At 31.2% G+C, this 20,631-nt stretch overlaps 4 protein-coding genes across 4 annotated transcripts; 2 read left to right on the top strand and 2 right to left on the bottom strand.

The window, feature by feature from the left end:
• Positions 1-1,049: 1,049 nt before the first annotated feature.
• LOC126659717 (uncharacterized) lies at positions 1,050-4,269 on the top strand. Its single transcript, XM_050353053.2, has 4 exons — positions 1,050-1,341; positions 1,901-2,139; positions 2,920-3,027; positions 4,011-4,269. Exons 1-4 carry the CDS (start codon positions 1,152-1,154, stop codon positions 4,131-4,133), a joined length of 660 nt encoding a protein of 219 aa, XP_050209010.1. The 5' UTR covers positions 1,050-1,151; the 3' UTR covers positions 4,134-4,269.
• A 1,005-nt stretch (positions 4,270-5,274) lies between these two features.
• LOC126661187 (amino acid permease 6-like) lies at positions 5,275-10,914 on the top strand. The gene is made up of 7 exons (XM_050355003.2): positions 5,275-5,331; positions 6,291-6,524; positions 6,996-7,089; positions 7,569-7,783; positions 8,499-8,641; positions 9,339-9,566; positions 10,137-10,914. The coding sequence occupies exons 1-7, from the start codon at positions 5,292-5,294 to the stop codon at positions 10,548-10,550; spliced, it is 1,368 nt and encodes a 455-aa protein (XP_050210960.1). The 5' UTR covers positions 5,275-5,291; the 3' UTR covers positions 10,551-10,914.
• A 524-nt stretch (positions 10,915-11,438) lies between these two features.
• LOC126660178 (tubulin alpha chain) lies at positions 11,439-14,042 on the bottom strand. The gene is made up of 3 exons (XM_050353525.2): positions 13,797-14,042; positions 12,334-12,939; positions 11,439-12,233 (listed from the first exon to the last, which is right to left on the bottom strand). Exons 1-3 carry the CDS (start codon positions 13,887-13,889, stop codon positions 11,580-11,582), a joined length of 1,353 nt encoding a protein of 450 aa, XP_050209482.1. The 5' UTR covers positions 13,890-14,042; the 3' UTR covers positions 11,439-11,579.
• Positions 14,043-16,565: 2,523 nt separating this feature from the next.
• On the bottom strand, positions 16,566-20,284 carry LOC126659553 (protein SHORT HYPOCOTYL IN WHITE LIGHT 1). Its single transcript, XM_050352849.2, has 3 exons — positions 19,756-20,284; positions 19,596-19,661; positions 16,566-16,972 (listed from the first exon to the last, which is right to left on the bottom strand). Exons 1-3 carry the CDS (start codon positions 20,152-20,154, stop codon positions 16,817-16,819), a joined length of 621 nt encoding a protein of 206 aa, XP_050208806.1. The 5' UTR covers positions 20,155-20,284; the 3' UTR covers positions 16,566-16,816.
• Positions 20,285-20,631: the final 347 nt, after the last annotated feature.

Raw genomic sequence — 20,631 nt, 5'->3', positions numbered from 1 at the left:
GCAAGTGAGTGTTGGCCCGGATGGCAACACTACGCTTTGCATCTTCAGAGGGCGTGGGTTCGATCTACCCCTCTGCCAGCCAGTGAGCTGAAAATGAATTTCTAAAAATATTAACAGCTAACCTAGTATAATTCTATCTTTGATAAAAAAAAAGCCCTTATTTTCCTATAAACAATACAAATAAACCCCTATACTGAACACTATCGGTAATGAAAATGACTACCAATCATAAAATATCTCATTAATTAAAGGCTTAATAGTCTAAAAATACTCAATTTATTTAATTTTTTAGTTTATAGTCCAAACTTTCAAACCTTCAATTTTAACCCATTTCTCAATTTTCAGTTTCGATTATAGCCAATTGCTCAAATTTGAGTGGAAAATAAATTCAATATACGCTTCATATTACTTCATGTTTGGATTTTTTAATGGTAAAACGATAAATTAGAATAATATGAAGCAATATGAATGATATTTAAACTTCTTTTCAGTTTAACTTGAGCAATTAGCTATAATTGAAATTGAAAATGGAAAATGGCTAAAATTAAAGATTTTGAAAATTTGGACCATAAACAAAAAAATCGAAAAAGAGTATTTTTTTATGATTAAGCCTTAATTAAAATACCGTCATACGTCAATATTTTAATTATTTTAAAATTTCTTTTGAGCTTAGAGTTATTTCCATCGTTTCACTATTAACAGGATTTAGCGTGGAGCTGATTTATACTGTTTTTAAAAACAATAAGGGCTAATGTAATAAAACAATTAATAAAAGGACTCATATGCATTTCCTTTAAAATTTAGAGGGTTTTTTCTGCCCATAAAAACTAATAAAATCAGTTTAACTAAATGCTGACTAGAATTGTGTGGGCAATTCTATAAGTTGACGTCACTTACTTCTAAGCCACAAAACTCACCCTTCACACGCAACATCCTCTGCGCACATTAGCCTCTTCCACACCAATCCACTAACATACGCCTTTCTAAGTGACGCCAGAACAAATTCCAAAACATATTCATTAATTCTTTTGTCTCCATTGTTTTTCTTTTTCTTCTGCATTCAAATCATTAATTTCTATTTTGATTACAACCTTTCAATGATTTTTAAAACCTTTTAATGCCAAATAATCTTAAAAAGAAATTAAAAAAATATGGCTTCTGTTTATGTTTTGAAATCAACCCTCTCTCCAATTTCATCTCCACATGCAAATTTTACAAGGAATTCTAATTTTAAGAAGAAAACAATTTTCAAATTGAAAAAAGTTAGCTCTAGAAGTTATTTAAACAAGCAAAAGTTTAGTGTTTGCTGTTCTGTACAAGATGGGGATAGTCAAACTAATGGCAAGTTTCAATCTTTTTAGCTCTTTCTAAAAAAAATTAGTTTTTTTTGGCTACAAAGTTTCGATCTTTTTGCTTTTATGAAGTGAAATTTTTGGTTTTATTTGAAGTTTATGATTGCTCTTTTAATTGGGTACTTTTGGATTGTGTTGTTTTTTTAAGTTAATGAATTTTAATTTTTATTGGTTTTTTGTTTTTTTTTGGTGATAAAGTTTTAATCTTTTTGCTTGCTTGTAGTGAGATTTTTGGTTTTCTTATAAGCTGATAATTGTTCTAATAGGATGCTTTTGAGTTATGTTGTTTTTTTATGTTATGAATTTTAATTTTATTTGATTTAGTGAATTTTTCTAATTATGGTGATAAAGCTTTAATCTTTTTGCTTGCTTGTAGTGAGATTTTTGGTTTTCTTATAAGCTGATGATTGTTCTTCTAATGGGATATTTTTGGGTTATGTTGTTTTTTAAGTTATGAATTTTAGTTTTTAAGTGTTTTTTAGTGAAATTTTTCTGTTTTTTTTTGGGGATGATTGTTGATTTGATTGGAGTTTTTTGTATGTTTGTAGGTGAGGAAGCACCAGAATCATTGTTTATGAAGGAATTGAAGAGGAGAGGAATGTCACCAACATCATTACTTGAGGAATCTGATAGGGGTGGTGGTTATGGATTAGAAGATAAAATTAAGATGGGAGAAGAAGAAGAGGATTTAGGTTTTTTTAAAAGAAAAGCGGTTTCAACTGGATTCGATAAAAGTCTTTCTAATCAAAGAGATATATCCATGGCACTGAATAGTGAAGGATTAGAGGTTTTTCTTGACCTTTTCAATAGTTATAATTAGAGATTATGTTTATCAAAATCTAATTTGTTCATAATCAAAAAGATTAGGAAATTTAGATTCTTATACATCGAATTGTGCATTTACTGGTAGATATATGTAGCGCGGAAACTGAAATGCTGAAACGGGAAAAGCCGAAAAGAATAAATGGGAAAATGCTATTTTTAGGAAGAATATAGAGCGTATTTGTAGCATTTCTGAGTTTTAGGAATATTTTTTAATAAGAATTCGAGAAGTTTCTGTGAGACGTGCTTTTGTTATCCACTTTGAACTAACATTCACTATGAAACATAATTTGTCAATTTATTTGCTAGAAACTCATTTTTTCTTTTTTGCAAATATGATTTTCGAACTTTGGTAGACATTCATGGATACAATACATGTAGTGTTATACTTTGAACATGTCACCTTTTGGAATTGTTCATCTCTTGGCATGACGAATTGTTGGTTGTTTGGCCTGTGTCTTATTGATTTCTAGGAAATACCTTAAATGAATGAGCTCTATAAATCCTTAACAGAAAGAATCAAGCTTTCATTCGTTCTTTTTTCTGATTTTGAAATGTTTTTGTCAGTCTGAAATAAACTTGCATCTTGAAAGCTTGTTTGTAGGAATTTTTGGATCAATGCTTAAAGTTTAATTTTGAGACATTGTATTAATTGATTGAGGCATTGCTTTGTGATTCAATAAGTTTCTTTTGTTTTTGGAAAGGGTATGATATGGCTATTACTTACATTTCTATCTGTTTTCAGGGTTTAATTCCTCGTGCTAAGCTTTTGTTGACCATTGGAGGAACTTTCTTCTTGGGATTTTGGCCATTGATTCTCGTCACTGTGGGGTTATTTTACGCCCTCTACTTTGTAAGTGATATTAGTTTTTGTTTTAGTTTAATAATGTGCCTAAAAAACTGATGCTGCATTAAGTCGAGGAGCTGTTTTCATAGGCTAGACACTTGATTATATTTATGGGCGGTGCAAAATTATTTTAGATCGATTTTGCTTTATTAGTTGTATTCTGATTTGCTCGTTCAGCTATATTCTGGAGGTATCCATTTATGTTGGTATATTGAATGTGATATCTAGGATGTTAGAAGTTAGTAGTTTTTTACTCTTAAGTTTGTTTTGATAGCAATCATCAACGTAGATAGATGCTACATCATGGTTTGTGGATATTGTACAATTACTTGATCTTAGGACTATGTTGCTCGAGAACATTATGTGTCAAGTCCTATGTTTCAACGTGTCATTTCCCGTTTCTAGAAACACTTATGAAACTCCAAAATTCTAAATTTATTACAATTGTTTTAAAAAATATCATTTCGCCATTTCCAATTCGGCGTTTGTTATATCTGTGTTTTTGTTTCAGTGCAACATAGAGTAGTAGTGTAGTCACTAGATCTATTGGGTTTGGGTTTATCAGGACTAAGAAAGGTTCTAATGTCTTGTTAAAGACCTGGCAAGTTAATACCTAACTCATCGATGAATGCATGAAGTGTTGTGATTTTAGAAAATCCAATGTCTTCGGTTGGATGTTCCGTCTTTAACTCGGTCATAAATGACTTTGAGATTGTTTTTACTTGCGTAGCGCGAACATTCTTCAATGATTGTGATGTCTACATTTTTTGCAGTTTTGTTAAATTTGAGTTGGAATAGAAAAGCTTCTAAATTTAGCTTTCTATATGTCATGCGAATGATGACTCGAACCGTAATTCTTTGATTAGCTAGCCCTTCTCGTGAATTTACATGTGTTTCGGTTCACATCAGCTCATGCTTCTCTGTTTTGCTCGAACATTTCTACTTTTTAACTGATGCATCATTAAAGCTTTTTCATTTTTTTCTGGCAGTTTTTTGGATCAAGTTTCGTTCATGACGGAAACAACGTGCCTGTCTTGCCTCCACCTTATATCGATCCATATGAACTTCTGGAAGATGAAAGGATATCTCAAATAGCACCTAGTTTAAAATGAAGGAAGAAATATTTCTTCCAACTTTAGTTTGTTTTATAAAATTCCACAAAGTTCTGTAATTTGTAACTTCTTGTTAATTCTTTCTCTATGTAAATACTTATAGCTCTATAAAAACTTCTCTGAACATCTTAATAGCCAGATCTTGAAGCTGCATATGATAAAGAATGTGCACCATGACACCAAAAATTAATATAATTTTATGAAAGTAATTTTTTAAATATTATAAATAAATAATAAGTATGAACTAAATTTGGTCCAATTTTTTTTTCATGGTAAATTAAAGAATTAATATTCTTATATGTATTATATTTGTTTTACGGTTTAGTTGTTTTCATAATGTGCTTCTTCTAACTTGATTCATTCAATGCGAAATTTAATTAAATGATAAGATATATAAAATAACTCAAAATTACTGAAAATAATACAATTCGAGATAATTCGAATCCTAAATAATGAGTTATATACTTGCCCTATCCGATCGGATTATCACTTCCTCCACCTACATTTGCAAGTTGTAATAATTCCAAAAACAAAATAAAAAAAATTTAATGTGCCTTAATTGAGTATCTACTTTACCATAGCATAAGAAAAAACCTGTTTATTTTTGGAGTAACTAAACATACTAACACTATTATTATTGTTTTTTCTCGTGCACTAGTTTAACGATAAATGTTTACGCGAAAGAGAGCGTAAGAAAAAGGATAATTTTCATGTTTATTTTGTTGGTTAAAAGGGTACTAATTTAATATATTATTATTACAATCGCGTAAATAATAATCACTTCTGACTATGTAGCATTGAAACGAAAAATGTCAAAATATTAAAATAAATGTAATGTTTATAAAAATAATTGTAAATATGAAATTTTGAAAGTATTTAAATATTTTATAAAAGTCGATTAATTTAAATTTCCGTGCAATATAGTTTCCCAATAGTCAAAAGCAGTAAACTTTTTTCCAAATTGAAAATCTGAAAATTAATAATGTAATCTGGAGATTTTGACATTATTACTTCAGATTTCCATAAACAGGAGCATCAAATTAATGAACCTGCCCTTTTAAAAACAATTTCTTGTCATATAAATTTCCTTCTATAAAAATATCATTTCAGCTATATTTTCTACAATCTACATTACAAAATAAAAAAAAATCTTTGGAGATGCTGAAAACAGCAGAAGATGATGGTCGTAAGAGAACTGGTATTCATCATTTTTCTCTATTTTCATTTTGTTTGCACACTCGAGACTCTTGTAGTCGTTTTCCCAGTTAATCATTATATTAATCTTTGTCAAAAAAAAATTATTTGCACTTCATTGCATTTCTTAGAACTATAAGAATAGTTAATTTTAGAATAACTAAATAGAGTCGGAATTAGGGGACAAGATCGGTAGTTGTCTCTCTAACGGTCAGTTACCGATTGTTTTCACTTGTCATTCTATGATTTTCATTTTATTTTTTCTCTTAACCGTCTCATTTAACCTTTTTCTTCAGTCACCAATTATTTTTCTCTTTTAGTTTATAGTTCCGTTATTTTGAAAATTTTTTTTTCACTTAAAATCTTCATGTATTATTGTAGTTCGCTTGATTTTATGCTTATTTTTGTTTGATAATCGTCTCATTTTATCTCTCTTCTTGAATCACTAGTCGTTTTTTCTATATTCATTTTATCTTTTTAATTAGATATACTATTTTTTTCATCTCCATTAATTTTCTTGAACTTAACTTCATTTAATATGTATATTTATTGTTTCTGTTGGATATCCCCTCAAATTTCCTCCCTTCTTCATCAAAGATAATTTTCCCACTCTGTCCTCTCTTTTCATTTCCTAATTCTGTTGGTATAATTAAATAATTGATATCTTTTTCTATATTTCTACCAGTTTTCTTGAACTTCACTTTTATTATGGTATATATTTTTACAATTTTAATTCGACTATTATCTCATCTTGTCTCTTTTCTTTATGTTTTTTTTGTTATTTCCGCTCTCTTTTTATTTTATGATTTCACCGGTTCAATAAATCTAATTTTTGTTATTTTTGTTATTTTTGGTTCCGCCAATAGAAATTAAGTTTATATTTTTTCTTTATTTTATCAGATTTCTTGAACTTCATTTCATGATATTTATTTTAATTGTTTTTGATTTGTTTGATTATTGAAGGAACATTGATGACAGCAAGTGCACACATAATAACAGCAGTGATTGGATCAGGAGTGCTATCTCTGGCATGGGCCACAGCTCAATTGGGCTGGATTGCTGGGCCTTTTGCTCTTCTATGTTTTGCTGTGATCACTTGGTTTTCTTCATGTTTATTGGCTGATTGCTACAGATATCCTGGGCCCATTGATGGCTCTAGAAATCCAACTTATATTTCCACTGTCAAAGCTCATTTGGGTAGGCCCAGCCCAATCTCACTTCTTTTCTAATTTCAAGATAATAAAAGTTAGATGTTCAAAACCGATTCGAATCGAAAAATTTGATTTGGTTAAACATTATAAACATTTGACTTTTTCGGACGATACAGTTTTGAATTTTATTAAATTTTAACGCAAATCAAACCAAATTAATCAAGTCAAACCGATTTAGTTCAAATTTAGGTACAATTTGGTTTTAATATTTTTTTTTTAATTTGATTCCGATTGAATGGAAATGCTATCTTTAGAGAAGTAATTGAGGGGGAAAAGTAAGATCTTTTTTAGATTGATAAAATGAGTTTTTTTAATTTTATATTTTTTAAAAGGAAAGACATTTGATCTAAATAATTATTTAACTCCAAAAAAATATTTAAAAATTTCAAGAAAATGCCAATATTTGTTGAGCAGTAAATTTTTATATTTTTAGTTTTTCTCTGATTTTACTTCATAGGTGGGATCAAGTACAAGCTTTGCGGCTTATCTCAATATGGAAACATGGTTGGAGTATCTATTGGTTATACAATTACAGCTTCCATTAGCATGGCGTAAGTTCTGACTCCAAAATCTTATAGTAATATATATGATTCTTTTTTTTTTAATTTAAACTAGTATTTAAATAATTAAATCGGAATAGCGAGTTTAACTAGTTCGACCAAAACCGAAAGTCAATTCCATTTTATACTATGATATACAATAACAGCTTCCATTAGCATGGCGTAAGTTCAACTAGTTCGACCAGAAATTGAAAGTCAAAAATACGGTTTAAGTTTTCATAGCAGAAAAATGACAATTATCGAAAATTATTAAACCGGCTAAATCGTAGAATCATTTAGTTTCTTATTTACTAGTTAGAATGTATTCCCTTTGCTAAATTTTCATTTAATTTGCTATCTAGACTTTCTATTCATGATATTATATTATATTCATCTTAATTTACATAAAATGAGCATATATAATTTCAACTATTGAATTATTTTTATTTCACTCTATTTTTTGTTTTGTTTTTGGTACTAAAAATAATTAGGGCAATATCAAGAGCAAACTGCTTCCACAAGAAGGGACATGATGCAGGGTGTCACACATCAAATAATATGTTCATGATAATATTTGGGATAACAGAAATTGTTCTAAGCCAAACTCCTAATTTTCATGAGCTCTCTTTTCTCTCCATTGTTGCTGCTGTTATGTCCTTTGCTTACTCTTCCATTGGTCTTGGCCTTTCCATTGCCAAAATTGCAGGTTTTTAACATTTTCAAAAAAATATTTTTTATCTTGATAAAATTGAAAATAGATAAAAAATATTATATATTTAAGAATTTGGCGGTTGGGTTTGCTTCACGAGAAATATTTATGTGAAACAAATTCATCATGTAGTATTATGGACCATTCATTTATAGTGTGACACATGATGTGATTGAGTTAAAATCACTGAGAGTTTTATTAATTTGCCCGTTTTAGTAAGAATCTAAAAAGAGATCCTTTCATAGACTCTAGTGGCCATGTCATGTATGGAAAGTGACCAATAACATTATTGTCATCGTTTTGATGATGTATTATAATTTTATTGGTTATTTTTACAAATGATAAGGTAAAATAATCTTATATAAGAATAATTATAGTGTGATTTTAACTCAATTATACTACATATTTTGTAACAGATTGATAGTTCGTATTACTATATGACGTGATTTTTTAGTTTTAGTAATTAGGTTATAATTTTATGTTACATTAATTTTGAAAAAAATATGTTTTGATTGCATATACTTTTATTTTAAAGATAGATATGCCGCTCGAAATTCAAATGTAATATAACATGAACAATCGCTTTAAACAATGAATAATAATATTTTAATTTCAATGTGCTCAAATTTATTTAATTGTGAAAAATTTAGTAATAATATGATTTTAAATTTATTTAATTTAGAATCTTGATTTTGCTATTAACAATGATTAGGAGGGAGCCATGCTAAAACAAGCCTAACAGGAGGAGCCATTGGAGTGAACATGTCAAACACAGAGAGAATATGGAATACATTTCAAGCCCTTGGTGACATTGCTTTTGCTTTTGCTTACTCTATAGTTCTCATTGAGATTCAGGTACTTCATTACATCATATCGAAATATATCGCGTGTTTTGCAATTTCAATACAAAATTCTAATATTTAGAAAAAAAATTACATTAGTCGTGTTTGAATTTTTTTCAAATATTTCATTTCGGTAATTGAAATTCTACAACTTTTTTAAAAACATATCAAGCACGTGTTCTTCATCATTTTTGGTCATCCGTACGACAAAAATAAAAAGAAAATATCGTTTTTACTTAAATATATACGTCAAATTAGTAAAAAATATGACAATTATATATTTGTATTAACAGAACTAAATAGCAAATCATATTAGTAAATTTAAAAATTATTTTTAATCTTGTTAGTAATACGGTGATCTAATAACGGCTAAAACACTAACTTGAAATATTTTTAAAACATTAGTTTTTTAGAAGAAAAAAGAAATTAAACCCTAGAATAACACATTAAAAAAGTTCAAACAACATTGATGTAATTCTTTCACTTTTTAGTTTTTATAATCCGCATCATCGATTGTAAATTCAATCAATAAGTGCTGACGCGTAATGCCGGAATCTAAAATTGATAGGTTACGACGTTCATATGAGCGCCGATTGGTCTATTTTTTGTGTTGAAATTGTAAATACTCTGTTACTAGAATTCATGTTTTTATTTACAATTAACTCTAATACTGTTTAAAAAATTGAGGTGATATATTGAATGAATTGTAGGATACATTAAAGTCAAGTCCACCAGAAAACCAAGTGATGAAAAAGGCATCATTGGTTGGAGTAACAGTGACAACATTATTCTATTTGATGTGTGGAACATTAGGGTATGGAGCATTCGGGGATAAAGCACCAGGCAATTTATTGACAGGATTTGGGTTTTATGAACCCTTTTGGCTTGTTGATTTTGCCAACATTTGTATTATTATTCATCTTGTTGGAGCTTATCAGGTATTATTCCTTAATATGTTAATAATACTTGCAACTTTTTTTAAGGGGTTTGCATTCCGTTTGAACCGAATAAAATCAAATCGAACTGATTTATAGAAATTTAAACATCTCAAAACCAAAATAAAACGGTTTGGTTCAGTTTTTGGTTTAAATTGAATATAAGTGAACATATTTTTTTGAGTTAATTTCAAACAAATTATAAATTTTAGCTTGTTTTACAATTTTATTATAAATTTTTAGTTTTAGCAATCGAAAACATGAATATTTGTTTTTTGCAATTTAAAATGCTGAACAATTTTTTAAATGGAAAAATTGATTCGAGCACCATGACAGCGTCTATATTAGCATTTTTCAAAAAACAAATTGCCTAAGTGTTTCAAATTATAAGATAATTTGTGTTTTAAATTGTAAAAATTAAAAATTCGTATTAAAATTGAAAAATACATTAAAGTTCAAGATTCATATTAAAAAAAGCAAAAAAATCAATTTGGTTTAAACCGAATGCACACCCTAGAGTACCCATTTCGGCTAGGAGATTTAATAATTGTTTTAAAATACATTTCTCTATAGGTCTTCAGCCAGCCATTTTTCAAACTAGTCGAAGACTGGAGCAACAACAAATGGCCAGAAAGCAAATTCCTAACAAAATCATACAAAATTTGTGGAATTTACCAACTAAATTTCTTCAGACTAATTTGGAGAACAAGCTATGTGATTTTAACATCTTTAATAGCTATGATTTTTCCATTATTCAACAGTGTTTTAGGTCTACTCGGAGCTCTCTCATTTTGGCCATTGACTCTCTATTTTCCCATAGAAATGCACATTTCTCAGGCTAAAATTAGAGCTTATAGCTTCACTTGGATTTGGCTCAAGATTTTGAGTTTTGTCTGCTTTGTTGTGTCACTTATTGCTGTTGCTGCTAGCATTAGAGGAATTGTTAAGGATCTTCGTCACTTCAAGCCTCTCAATTCCGTTTCTTAAGTTTTTAGTACGAGAAAAATTCTCGTCTAAATCGGAGTTCGTAGTTACCTCTTCGTTGCGGGTATTGGTCTATTATGAATTCGGTTTAGATAAGAATTTTTATGGGATTTAGACGTTCAAGGCATTGTTATGGATCTTCATCACTTTAGGTCTCTCAATTCTGTTTATTAAGTTTTGATATTTTGTTAAGTTTTTTTTGTATGAGAAAAAATTCTCGACTAAATTGGAGTTTCGTAAATACCTCTTGTTGAAGGTATGATTTGTTATGAACTCGGTTTAGATAAGAATTTCTTCATAGTATACATGTATTAGTTGTTGTAGATTGTAATGAATAAGATTGCAAGATTGGAGATTGTAAAATCCCTCAAATGAACATATTGCTTTCTTATTTTCAGATTTAATTGTTTGTTCCATTGTGCTGTCACCTTTCTTTTGATTATTCTATATGAATATATTTTAACAAATTGATATCTTTATGATTTTTATTAAAAAAAATTACATTTCATCTTTTTTTTATTTACATAATCCTATTACATATATACCAAATGATTTTATATATCCATATTATTTTAACAGACATTTTCTTATAAAAATTGATTTATGGCCCATTGATTTTGTGAATATAGACGGTTAGCTGAACTTATGTGATTTTTTTTAGTAGCCCATAATTATTTTATAAAAGCAGATGTCTATTTTGTTTTCATAAAGAAATAACTTAAAATGTTTCATATGAATTTCAGAGAGTTGATGGAAAAAAACATTCTTAAACTTTTCATGCATACTACATAACCATTAATCTCCATAAATTATAATCAATGATTATTAGAATTTAGAAAAATTTGTCTGTCGAAAGAAGCATAGAACGGAACTTTTTGGCAAACACAAGAATGAAAAGGCAAGTGAATATTCATCAAGTCTGATTACGGATACTGAAGCAAAGATAGCTTCAAAGTTTAGAGCATAGGTTCATAACAGATAACAATCAAAACACACACAGGATCGATAGTATAAGAAACTAAGCTAAGGCACTCAATAATCTTCACCTTCATCATCATCGCCCTCAGCCGATTCAGCGCCAACTTCCTCATAATCCTTCTCGAGAGCAGCAAGATCCTCACGAGCCTCAGAGAATTCTCCTTCCTCCATACCCTCACCGACATACCAGTGAACAAAAGCACGCTTGGCATACATGAGATCAAACTTGTGGTCAATTCTGGAGAACACCTCAGCAACACTGGTCGAGTTTGAAATCATGCAGACAGCTCTCTGCACCTTAGCAAGGTCGCCGCCAGGAACAACAGTGGGTGGCTGGTAGTTGATACCGCACTTGAATCCAGTTGGGCACCAGTCGACAAACTGAATGGTACGCTTGGTCTTGATGGTAGCAACTGCAGCGTTAACATCCTTGGGGACAACATCTCCACGGTACATCAAACAGCAAGCCATATACTTTCCATGACGGGGATCACACTTGGCCATCATAGATGAGGGCTCAAAAGCACTGTTGGTGATTTCAGCAACAGAGAGCTGTTCATGGTATGCTTTCTCAGCTGAGATGACGGGAGCGTAAGAGGAAAGCATGAAATGGATTCTCGGGTACGGGACCAAGTTAGTCTGGAACTCAGTCACATCCACATTCAATGCACCATCGAACCTCAAAGAAGCAGTCAATGAGGAAATCACCTGAAAATTTCAAACAGATGAATATTACAATCCGTACTCAACACAATTAAATTATCACTAATTATCGGATGAATGACTACATAAAATCTTATATTCACACCTGAGAAACAAGTCTGTTAAGGTTGGTGTAAGTCGGGCGCTCAATGTCGAGAGATCGTCTGCAGATATCATAGATGGCCTCATTGTCGAGAAGCACAGCAACGTCGGTGTGTTCCAACAGAGAGTGAGTTGAAAGCACACTGTTGTAAGGCTCAACAACTGAGGTGGAGACCTGAGGTGATGGGTAAACAGTGAAGCCCAACTTAGACTTCTTTCCGTAATCAACCGACAAACGCTCCAAGAGAAGTGATCCAAGACCAGATCCGGTACCACCACCAACAGCATTGAAAACAAGGAATCCTTGTAGCCCAGTACAGTTATCAGCAAGCTTCCTGATACGGTCCAAGCACAGATCAACAATCTCCTTGCCAATGGTATAATGACCACGGGCAAAGTTGTTGGCAGCATCTTCTTTGCCGCTGATGAGCTGTTCAGGGTGGAAGAGTTGGCGGTAAGTTCCAGTTCTGACTTCATCGATAACAGTAGGCTCAAGATCTACAAATACAGCACGGGGAACATGCTTTCCAGCACCGGTTTCACTGAAGAAAGTGTTGAAGGCATCATCTCCTCCGCCAACAGTCTTGTCACTTGGCATCTGGCCATCAGGCTATACAAACAACAAAAGAAAAAAAACCATAAGCATCTCACACTTCAAACAAATTATAAGAAACAAAAGCATTGATTACAAATAAAACCTTAGATCTAATAATATAAACAAATGTCAATCAGATATGCAACACAAATCAAATATAAAAGCAATTAACAACATTAAATCTAACATTCTAGATGTCATATTCTCAAGAAATGATTCATACATTTATAAGCAGAGAGTAACCAGACACAATTTGCACAATGATCAAATTTTCATCAGCATGAACAAGTTCATAAAACTCATAGATCTAAATTCAAATCAATACTTAAGCAATAGACAGTCTAAAATCTAACTATTTAGACTGCATGTTATTAAGAAACTAATCACACATTAACATAATTTAACACAAATTTTACCTATTATCAAATTTCAACAGCAAGAACACCGACACAAAACACACAAATCGATTAAAAAACAATAAACAATGTCAGATCTATCTACTTGAATGATATATAATTAAGAAACGAATCCAATATTGATAAATCGAGACTAATTAGACACAAATCTAACAATGTCAGATCTAGCTGCTAAAATATCATTAAAATGATTCGTGCATTACTAAATCGATGCTAATTTGACACAGATCCGATTTCAAATCAACAAAATAGCAATAAATAATGACAGATCTAGCTGTTTAAATATCAACTTACTAAGAAACTCCTCACACATTAACAAATCAAGCCTAATTATGTACAAATCTAACAGATTATCAAATTTCTAAGAAACTACTCGCATATTAATAAATCGAGCCTAATTACACACAAATCTAGCAGATTATCAAATTTAAACAGCGTGCGATCGAAGAATCATACCTGAATGCCATGCTCAAGGCAGTACAGCTCCCAGCAGGCGTTTCCGACCTGAATTCCGGCCTGACCGATGTGAATCGAGATGCATTCTCTCATTTTCGCTAGATCTGAAAAAAATTAAACTGACAAAATTGACAAAATTAGAGAATCTAACCGAAACAAAGGCGTTTATTATGACGCCTTGTTTTTAGTGAGAGAAAGGACGATCTAGAGAGAGAAGTAGAAAAATCTGAGGGATGGAGGCTGAATAAATGTTTTAAGAGAGGTATTTATTGTTGGGGAAAATTAACGGAGGTTGTGATGTCTGGTAGAAATTTAACCGTTGTTTGGTTAAGTTTGGGGTGGGAGGTGACGTGGGGGATTGTGATTGGCGGTTGGGTTAACTATGGTTGGGATTTTGTTTTTCTATTTTTTGAATGTTTAAATTTGGTTTTGTTTGCCGCTCGTGGCCAGCTAATGAAAAGAACATGTAACCTGACAGATGGGTGAGTGAAGGATAAGTTACCTGGTTTGTTTGGAAATGGGGGTGATGCTATCCTGTTATTGGATTGGTTTTATTTAATTCTATTTCCATGCTATTTTTATATTTTTCTAATTTTCTACTATAAGAGACAACAAAAATTAATCTGAAATTTTATAAATTAAATAGGATTCGTTTCTAAAATAATTCTCAATTTTTTTATGTTTTTTAAGTTTTTATTATGAACTTTGTATTTAATTCTAACTTAACCACAATTGCAAAGAAAGTCGTGATACATTCAATTTACAGAATAATTCATAATAAAAAATTCTTAATTAAACATATTCATAAAATAAATAAATCAAACCAACTAAATTTCAGAAAAGGAAAAGTTAAATAAATGTGCAATATTTTACATTTGATTGATTGAGTTCATATATCTTTTACAAATCCGGTCTAGATAAAAATGTACGGTTACTTATATACGTCGGATATCTATATCCAGCTCATGATTTTATGAATTCGTAATCATAGCAAAGTAATAATATATATTATATAATTCAGGAATTGTGAATTCATTTTTCAATTGAAACAAATAGTTGATTTAGAATAGTGAAGACTGTGAAGTAGTATTATGTAAGGTTTCTTTTGACAAAGTATTATGCAAGGTTGCTCTATGATTTAATACATACATCATATTCTTACAAACAACTGATCTTGCACTTTAACTATGTAATCATGATGAAGTTTCACTTGCACACAAAGCAACACAAAAATTGTTAGAATTTGAGAATGATAGGAAAATGATAATTCAGCCCACAAATCTAATTATTTAAAAATAGATACTCGTCATCAAATCCCCTCCATATTTACGAGCAGATTGAAGAATTTTCATTCTTGCTGCGCCTGCAAGTTTTGAGACCACATGAACTGAACCTATGTCGCACAGACATGCACGGATATGAGGAAACAAGACACTTGGATACGGCGAAACTCGTTTCTGAAATAAAATGAAGTGTATATGCTACTTAGAAGTGAACTTACATATGGCTTTCCCAATGTTTTGCATTTCTACCTTCTGAAACTTTTTTGTATGGGTACCATCCCATATCCGGGGTCACTGCTTTGAATAATCCAGACCAATCTAGATAGGGCGACAAAACTCTCCCGAATATTTTTAAAGTTAGCTCTATATTCATGCTCGAACATGAGATCTCTGGTTAAGGGGGAAGGAGCCTTGTCACTTCATCCTAACCTCCGCTCGTCATTGTTTTAAGAAAGTAAAGAACACAACTTTCAAAGGGAATCCCATCACCCATAGCACAATTAATGTTCGAATTAAAACTCGAAATAAATCAAGAACTGCAAAAGATGTCCCTTTACTCTTTTGTGAGAAGAAAGGGTATGAATTTCATCTCTTGAGAATGTATATAATATACAACAACATTGTAGTGTTTAACATGTCATCTATGTTGAAGACTAAAACATAGAGGTGGCAAATGGGTGTTTTTGGGCGGGTTTGGGTGGGTTTCTTTGGGTTTGGGCATTTTTGGGTTGGGTAATTTTGGGTCACAATATTTTTGGGCAGTTTTGGGTTGGGTAATTTTGGGTTGGGTTGGGTCATGAAAATCCAAAATTACCCAAAATAGAAAGTGAGCTACTTGAAATCTATATTTGAGATAAAAGGTTCAAAATAAAAAAAACCAAATTAATTTTTTTTCAAAGAAATTACTTTTCAAAATATTATTTTTCAGAAACAAATATTTTCCGGGAAAAAAATAATTCTCCCGAAAAAATAATTTTCTGGAAAAAATTAATTTTCCGGGAAAAAAATAATTCTCCCGAAAAAATAATTTTCTGGAAAAAAAAATTAATTTTCCGGGAAAAAAAATAAATTTTTTCGAAAAATAATAATTTTCTGGAAAAAAATAAATTTTCCGAAAAAAATAAATTTCTGGAAAAAAATAAATTTTTCGAAAAAAAATAATTTTCTGGAAAAAAATAAATTTTCCGGGAAAAAAATAAATTTCTGGAAAAAAAAAATTTCTGGAAAAAATTATTTTGAAAAATAAATTATACAACTTATAAATATTATTTTAAAAACTCAAATACTCTTCATATTGAAATTTGTTTGAACTTAATTTCACCCATTGGGTCATTCTTATAAACCCATTTTAGCCCAAAAAATTTTGGGCTGAAATGGGTTGGGTCAAAAATTACCCAAACTTTTTTTGGGTGCAAATGGGTTGTATTTCTTTGGGCGGGTTAGGTTGGGTGTTTGGGTTGGGCATCTATTTGCCACCTCTAAAACATCTATAACTAGCATTTTTCTGAATCAAAAGTTTATAATTGAGTAATACATATGCCTACCTCTTGTGCGAATATACATAAAGGAATAGCATTGACCTGCCTCTATACGGTAAAAGCTTTCCTGTGTCTTTATTTCGAATTCTATAGTTATGAATCTGCTCTTCATATTTGATGTCATCTTCTTGACATCCTTTTATTTTGATGTCTTCCTTCTAAGAATGGTTCTATTATTGACTGGGATCTTATTCGTAAATCACATTGCAGGTTGAGCGCCAGTCCACTCGTGGCGGTCACCGTCTGGTTCATTTGTCTGAAGATAACGGATTTCTTGCAGATAAGTAATGGCGGACCATATTCCACGTATTAGTAAGATGCTTACAAAAACTACACTTCCAAGTGTGCAGACCACCTGCATTTTTAAATTACCAACAAGCAGAGACATCAGTGAAGGAGAATCTAAGAACCCATCCAACGACGAGCTTCTAGGGGTGTTCATTCGGTTAGAAAATTTAAAATCAAAACCGAAACAAAGGAAATTAATATTTTTAACATATATCTAACAGCATTTAGATATAATGTATAATCTAGAGCAATTATCATAACCTAAGTTGCACGGAAACGGAAACGGCGAAACGGATTTTTCCAAAATATAGGAAACGGAAACGTGAGAGAAACGTGTAAATAGTAAAAAATATAGGGGTATATTTATAAATATTAAAAGTTATAAAATTATGCAATATATATATATATATAATTTATTTTTATATAAATAAATTATTATAACAATTGATAAGATAAATTATTAGAATATATAACAAATATAACATATCATTAAATTTCATAATAAAAAAGTCTATGATTTAAAATAATATAACAAATACTCTTATAACATATCAATATTCCATAATCATAAAGTCTATGGATAATTGATTAGATACTTAACCTTTTTTAGGGTTTTCTTTAACTATTTAAGCATTTTTTTTATATAGGAAACGGGTTTCTTTTTAGAAAACGAGTTTCCAACTTTTAGTATTTGCAGAAACGAGTCTGAAACGTTTCCGAAGAGTTTCTGAGAGTTTCGGAAACGGAAACGTTTCCGAAACGGGGAAACTCACCCTACATAAAGTTTCCGTGCATCATAGATCATAACTATAGACAAAAATATCATCAAAGAATTTAGATTGTATCGCATTCTGAGCAACCCAAAGATGAAAAACGGAATGTAAGGACCTTAAGTAGAGCTCATTTTCAGTCGGATCATAAACCAATCAAGCTTTGGTGCAAGCCAACCGTTATCAGCTCCTTAAAAACTAGATGATTTTGATATTCTGCCCTACTTCCAAATCCAAAAGCATACAAAAGAAGCCCTTGTCTTTGATCACTTCATCATCCAGTTTCAGTAACCGTCCTTTTTAATAGAATTGTGGCAGCTCTTTGATTTGTTAGTGAAGAAACATTGCCTATTGATGCCTAAGTCCAACATGGGGTATGGAAGCTTTTGATCCTTTTGTTCTAGGAAGAATAACCTCTCGTCATATTGCAGCAGGCACATTGGGAAAAGCATGAAAAAAAGAGGCTCAAATGGTACAATCCCTCCATGGCCCACAGGGGCGGCATAGCATTATAGGTTGAGGGAGCAATCGCTCCCCGCCTAAATAAAAAATTAATAATTTAAACTCCAATGTTTTATTTACTATGCATAATTTCATATTTTTGTATAATTTGTGAATCCCCCCCCCCCCCCCCCAAAGTCTACTCCAATTTCCCACCTAAAGTCTAATCCTAGTTCCGCCCCTAGTGGCCCATATCACATTGATCCATTCTACTTTGTTTCTTTCAGTATGTTAGGTTCCCAGTAATTCACTCACACAAGAAACTAACTAATCTCCTCTTAGTTTATCGCTGAAAATTCCATAACAACAAAGCCTAACTGACTACATGAGATCACTCCAAAAATAACACACCGGTGATTAGACTCATTATGATTCTCTCAAATGATGCATCTTCAAAAAGGAAAACAACTCATGTTTATCTGTTTATTCAGACCAAGATAATAGCTCTAAGATACATCATAGAGATCACATAAACATCCTTGAAGCATAAGCACCTTAATCCCAATGGGTCAGTCAAACTTGACTGCAACAAACCGAAGAAGCTGACCTGAAGAAACACTCACCAGTGAAGGAACCTCACATGCAAACAATGATAGAACAAACTGGAGGAATTTGATAGTGCTTTCATGTATACTATAGCATGTTCGAACAGTCACCACTTAGGAAGCCTAATACCTGAGCTACTTGAGGTTAACAACATAATTTTAATCACAACAAATGGAAATTTGGCATGCATAGTGGGAATTGTCTGACTCTTGCCAAGCTTGAATAGACCAAACAAACATGAAGTAGATCATTTGGCCGACATTGCACCCCCTCTCTATTAATATTAATTTGAAACATGCAGAAAACTTCATATCACACAGTAGAATTACGTACAAATTTACAACACTGCCTTCATTTAACTAATGCCTAAAATGAAAGAACTATCAACTTTAAAAGACATTATGTACAGATACAAAGACCCATGACACAGAAGACTGGGAACTTTGAGAAATCAAATGTGAAGCATCTTGCTGGAATTTTTTTAAGTATGCACTGAAACTATACACAATAGCAAAACCAGATCAGTGAATCTGAATGATCACACTAGAAAAAGTTTATACTCTGTGTTAGTAGTAGAAGAACAGCGAGTCACTAGGAACATGTTATCTGCTATAACTTAATTTTCTTTAGCATCTAGATTTAGCTAGCTCATCATCTTAAATGGATTTCCACAGTGTACGCTATCCAAATTAGCTGGAAATCTCACTACAAGAGCCTTAAAAAGCAGCATGGAACTCTAAATTTTAGGATTAACTATCTTAATCTGCCATTTTTTTATACTTTACTAGTTATTTCTTTTCCTTAATGCTTTCCATAAAAACCAATTATATTAATCAATTGGATGACATTTCTACTGTAAAGATAATAAATTACCTCAAGAAATGCCTTCAAAACCCACAAAAATGCAAGAATAAGCACTCCATTAACAGAAAACCCAACCTGCAACAATTAAAACACAGAAATCCAAACAAAATCAAATCCAAAAACCATTAATCAAATCCAAAAACCACAAAAAACAACACAAAATCTCTACCAATTTAGTCGAGATGGAAACAGGCAAAACTGATCTAACAGCTTTTCTAGCTCGTTTAGACACTTTCTTGAAAACATTTTCAATAAACCGAACTAACAGGTCCAAACTCCGATCATCTTCTTCCTCATCCTCATCGTCGTCATCATCGCTGTCAATCCGATCATCGAATAATAAATTATTCTCGATCGAACGGCTCCAATTACGCGGATCATTTACAGAATTAGCGGTGGATTTAGCAATGCTTCTTCGAGAAGCTTTAAGTTGAGGTAGTGATTTGTAATTATGCCTAATCGGAGATAAAAATTGGATCGTTAATAATTTAGGGTTAGGGTTGAAACAGTTAACTCCGTTACTTGAAGAAGATGAAGGAGATGGTGAAAGACTGACGGCAAATGACATGGCTGTGACGGAAATAATGATGATGGTGGAGTTTTCAGTTCAGGTGACAGTTTTGTTTGCAGTCTAGCTGAATGAAAAAGGGAGTTGTAAGTGGTCCTTTAACTTACTAGTTATTCTTATTTAGTTTCTCTTAAAAGAAAGTTGTGCTATTTAAGCCCCTATATTTTTCTTCATTGGAACAATTTGGTCCAAAATTTTAAATTTTAAATATAAAATATTTAATTTTATTTATGAAAAATAACACTTAAATATTTCTGTACGTTATTTCTAATACTTACATAAATAAATAGAGTATCATTATTTTATTTTAAATTCTTATTAATACAAAATTATGTAATTTCAAACAATAGATTTCTATCTCAGATATTCATTAATTTTAAAGGGTTTTGATGGATGAAATTAATATAAAGGTTAATTTGTAATAAGATTACAAATTATGACGTGTTTTACAATTACAATACCAATTTTTTACTTTAG

The sequence above is a fragment of the Mercurialis annua genome, linkage group LG8, assembly GCF_937616625.2.
Source record: "Mercurialis annua linkage group LG8, ddMerAnnu1.2, whole genome shotgun sequence".
In the NCBI taxonomy this organism is placed as follows: Eukaryota; Viridiplantae; Streptophyta; class Magnoliopsida; order Malpighiales; family Euphorbiaceae; genus Mercurialis; species Mercurialis annua.
The sequence above is the reverse complement of the archived record's forward strand: the minus strand, read 5'-3'. Positions and strand labels throughout refer to the sequence as shown.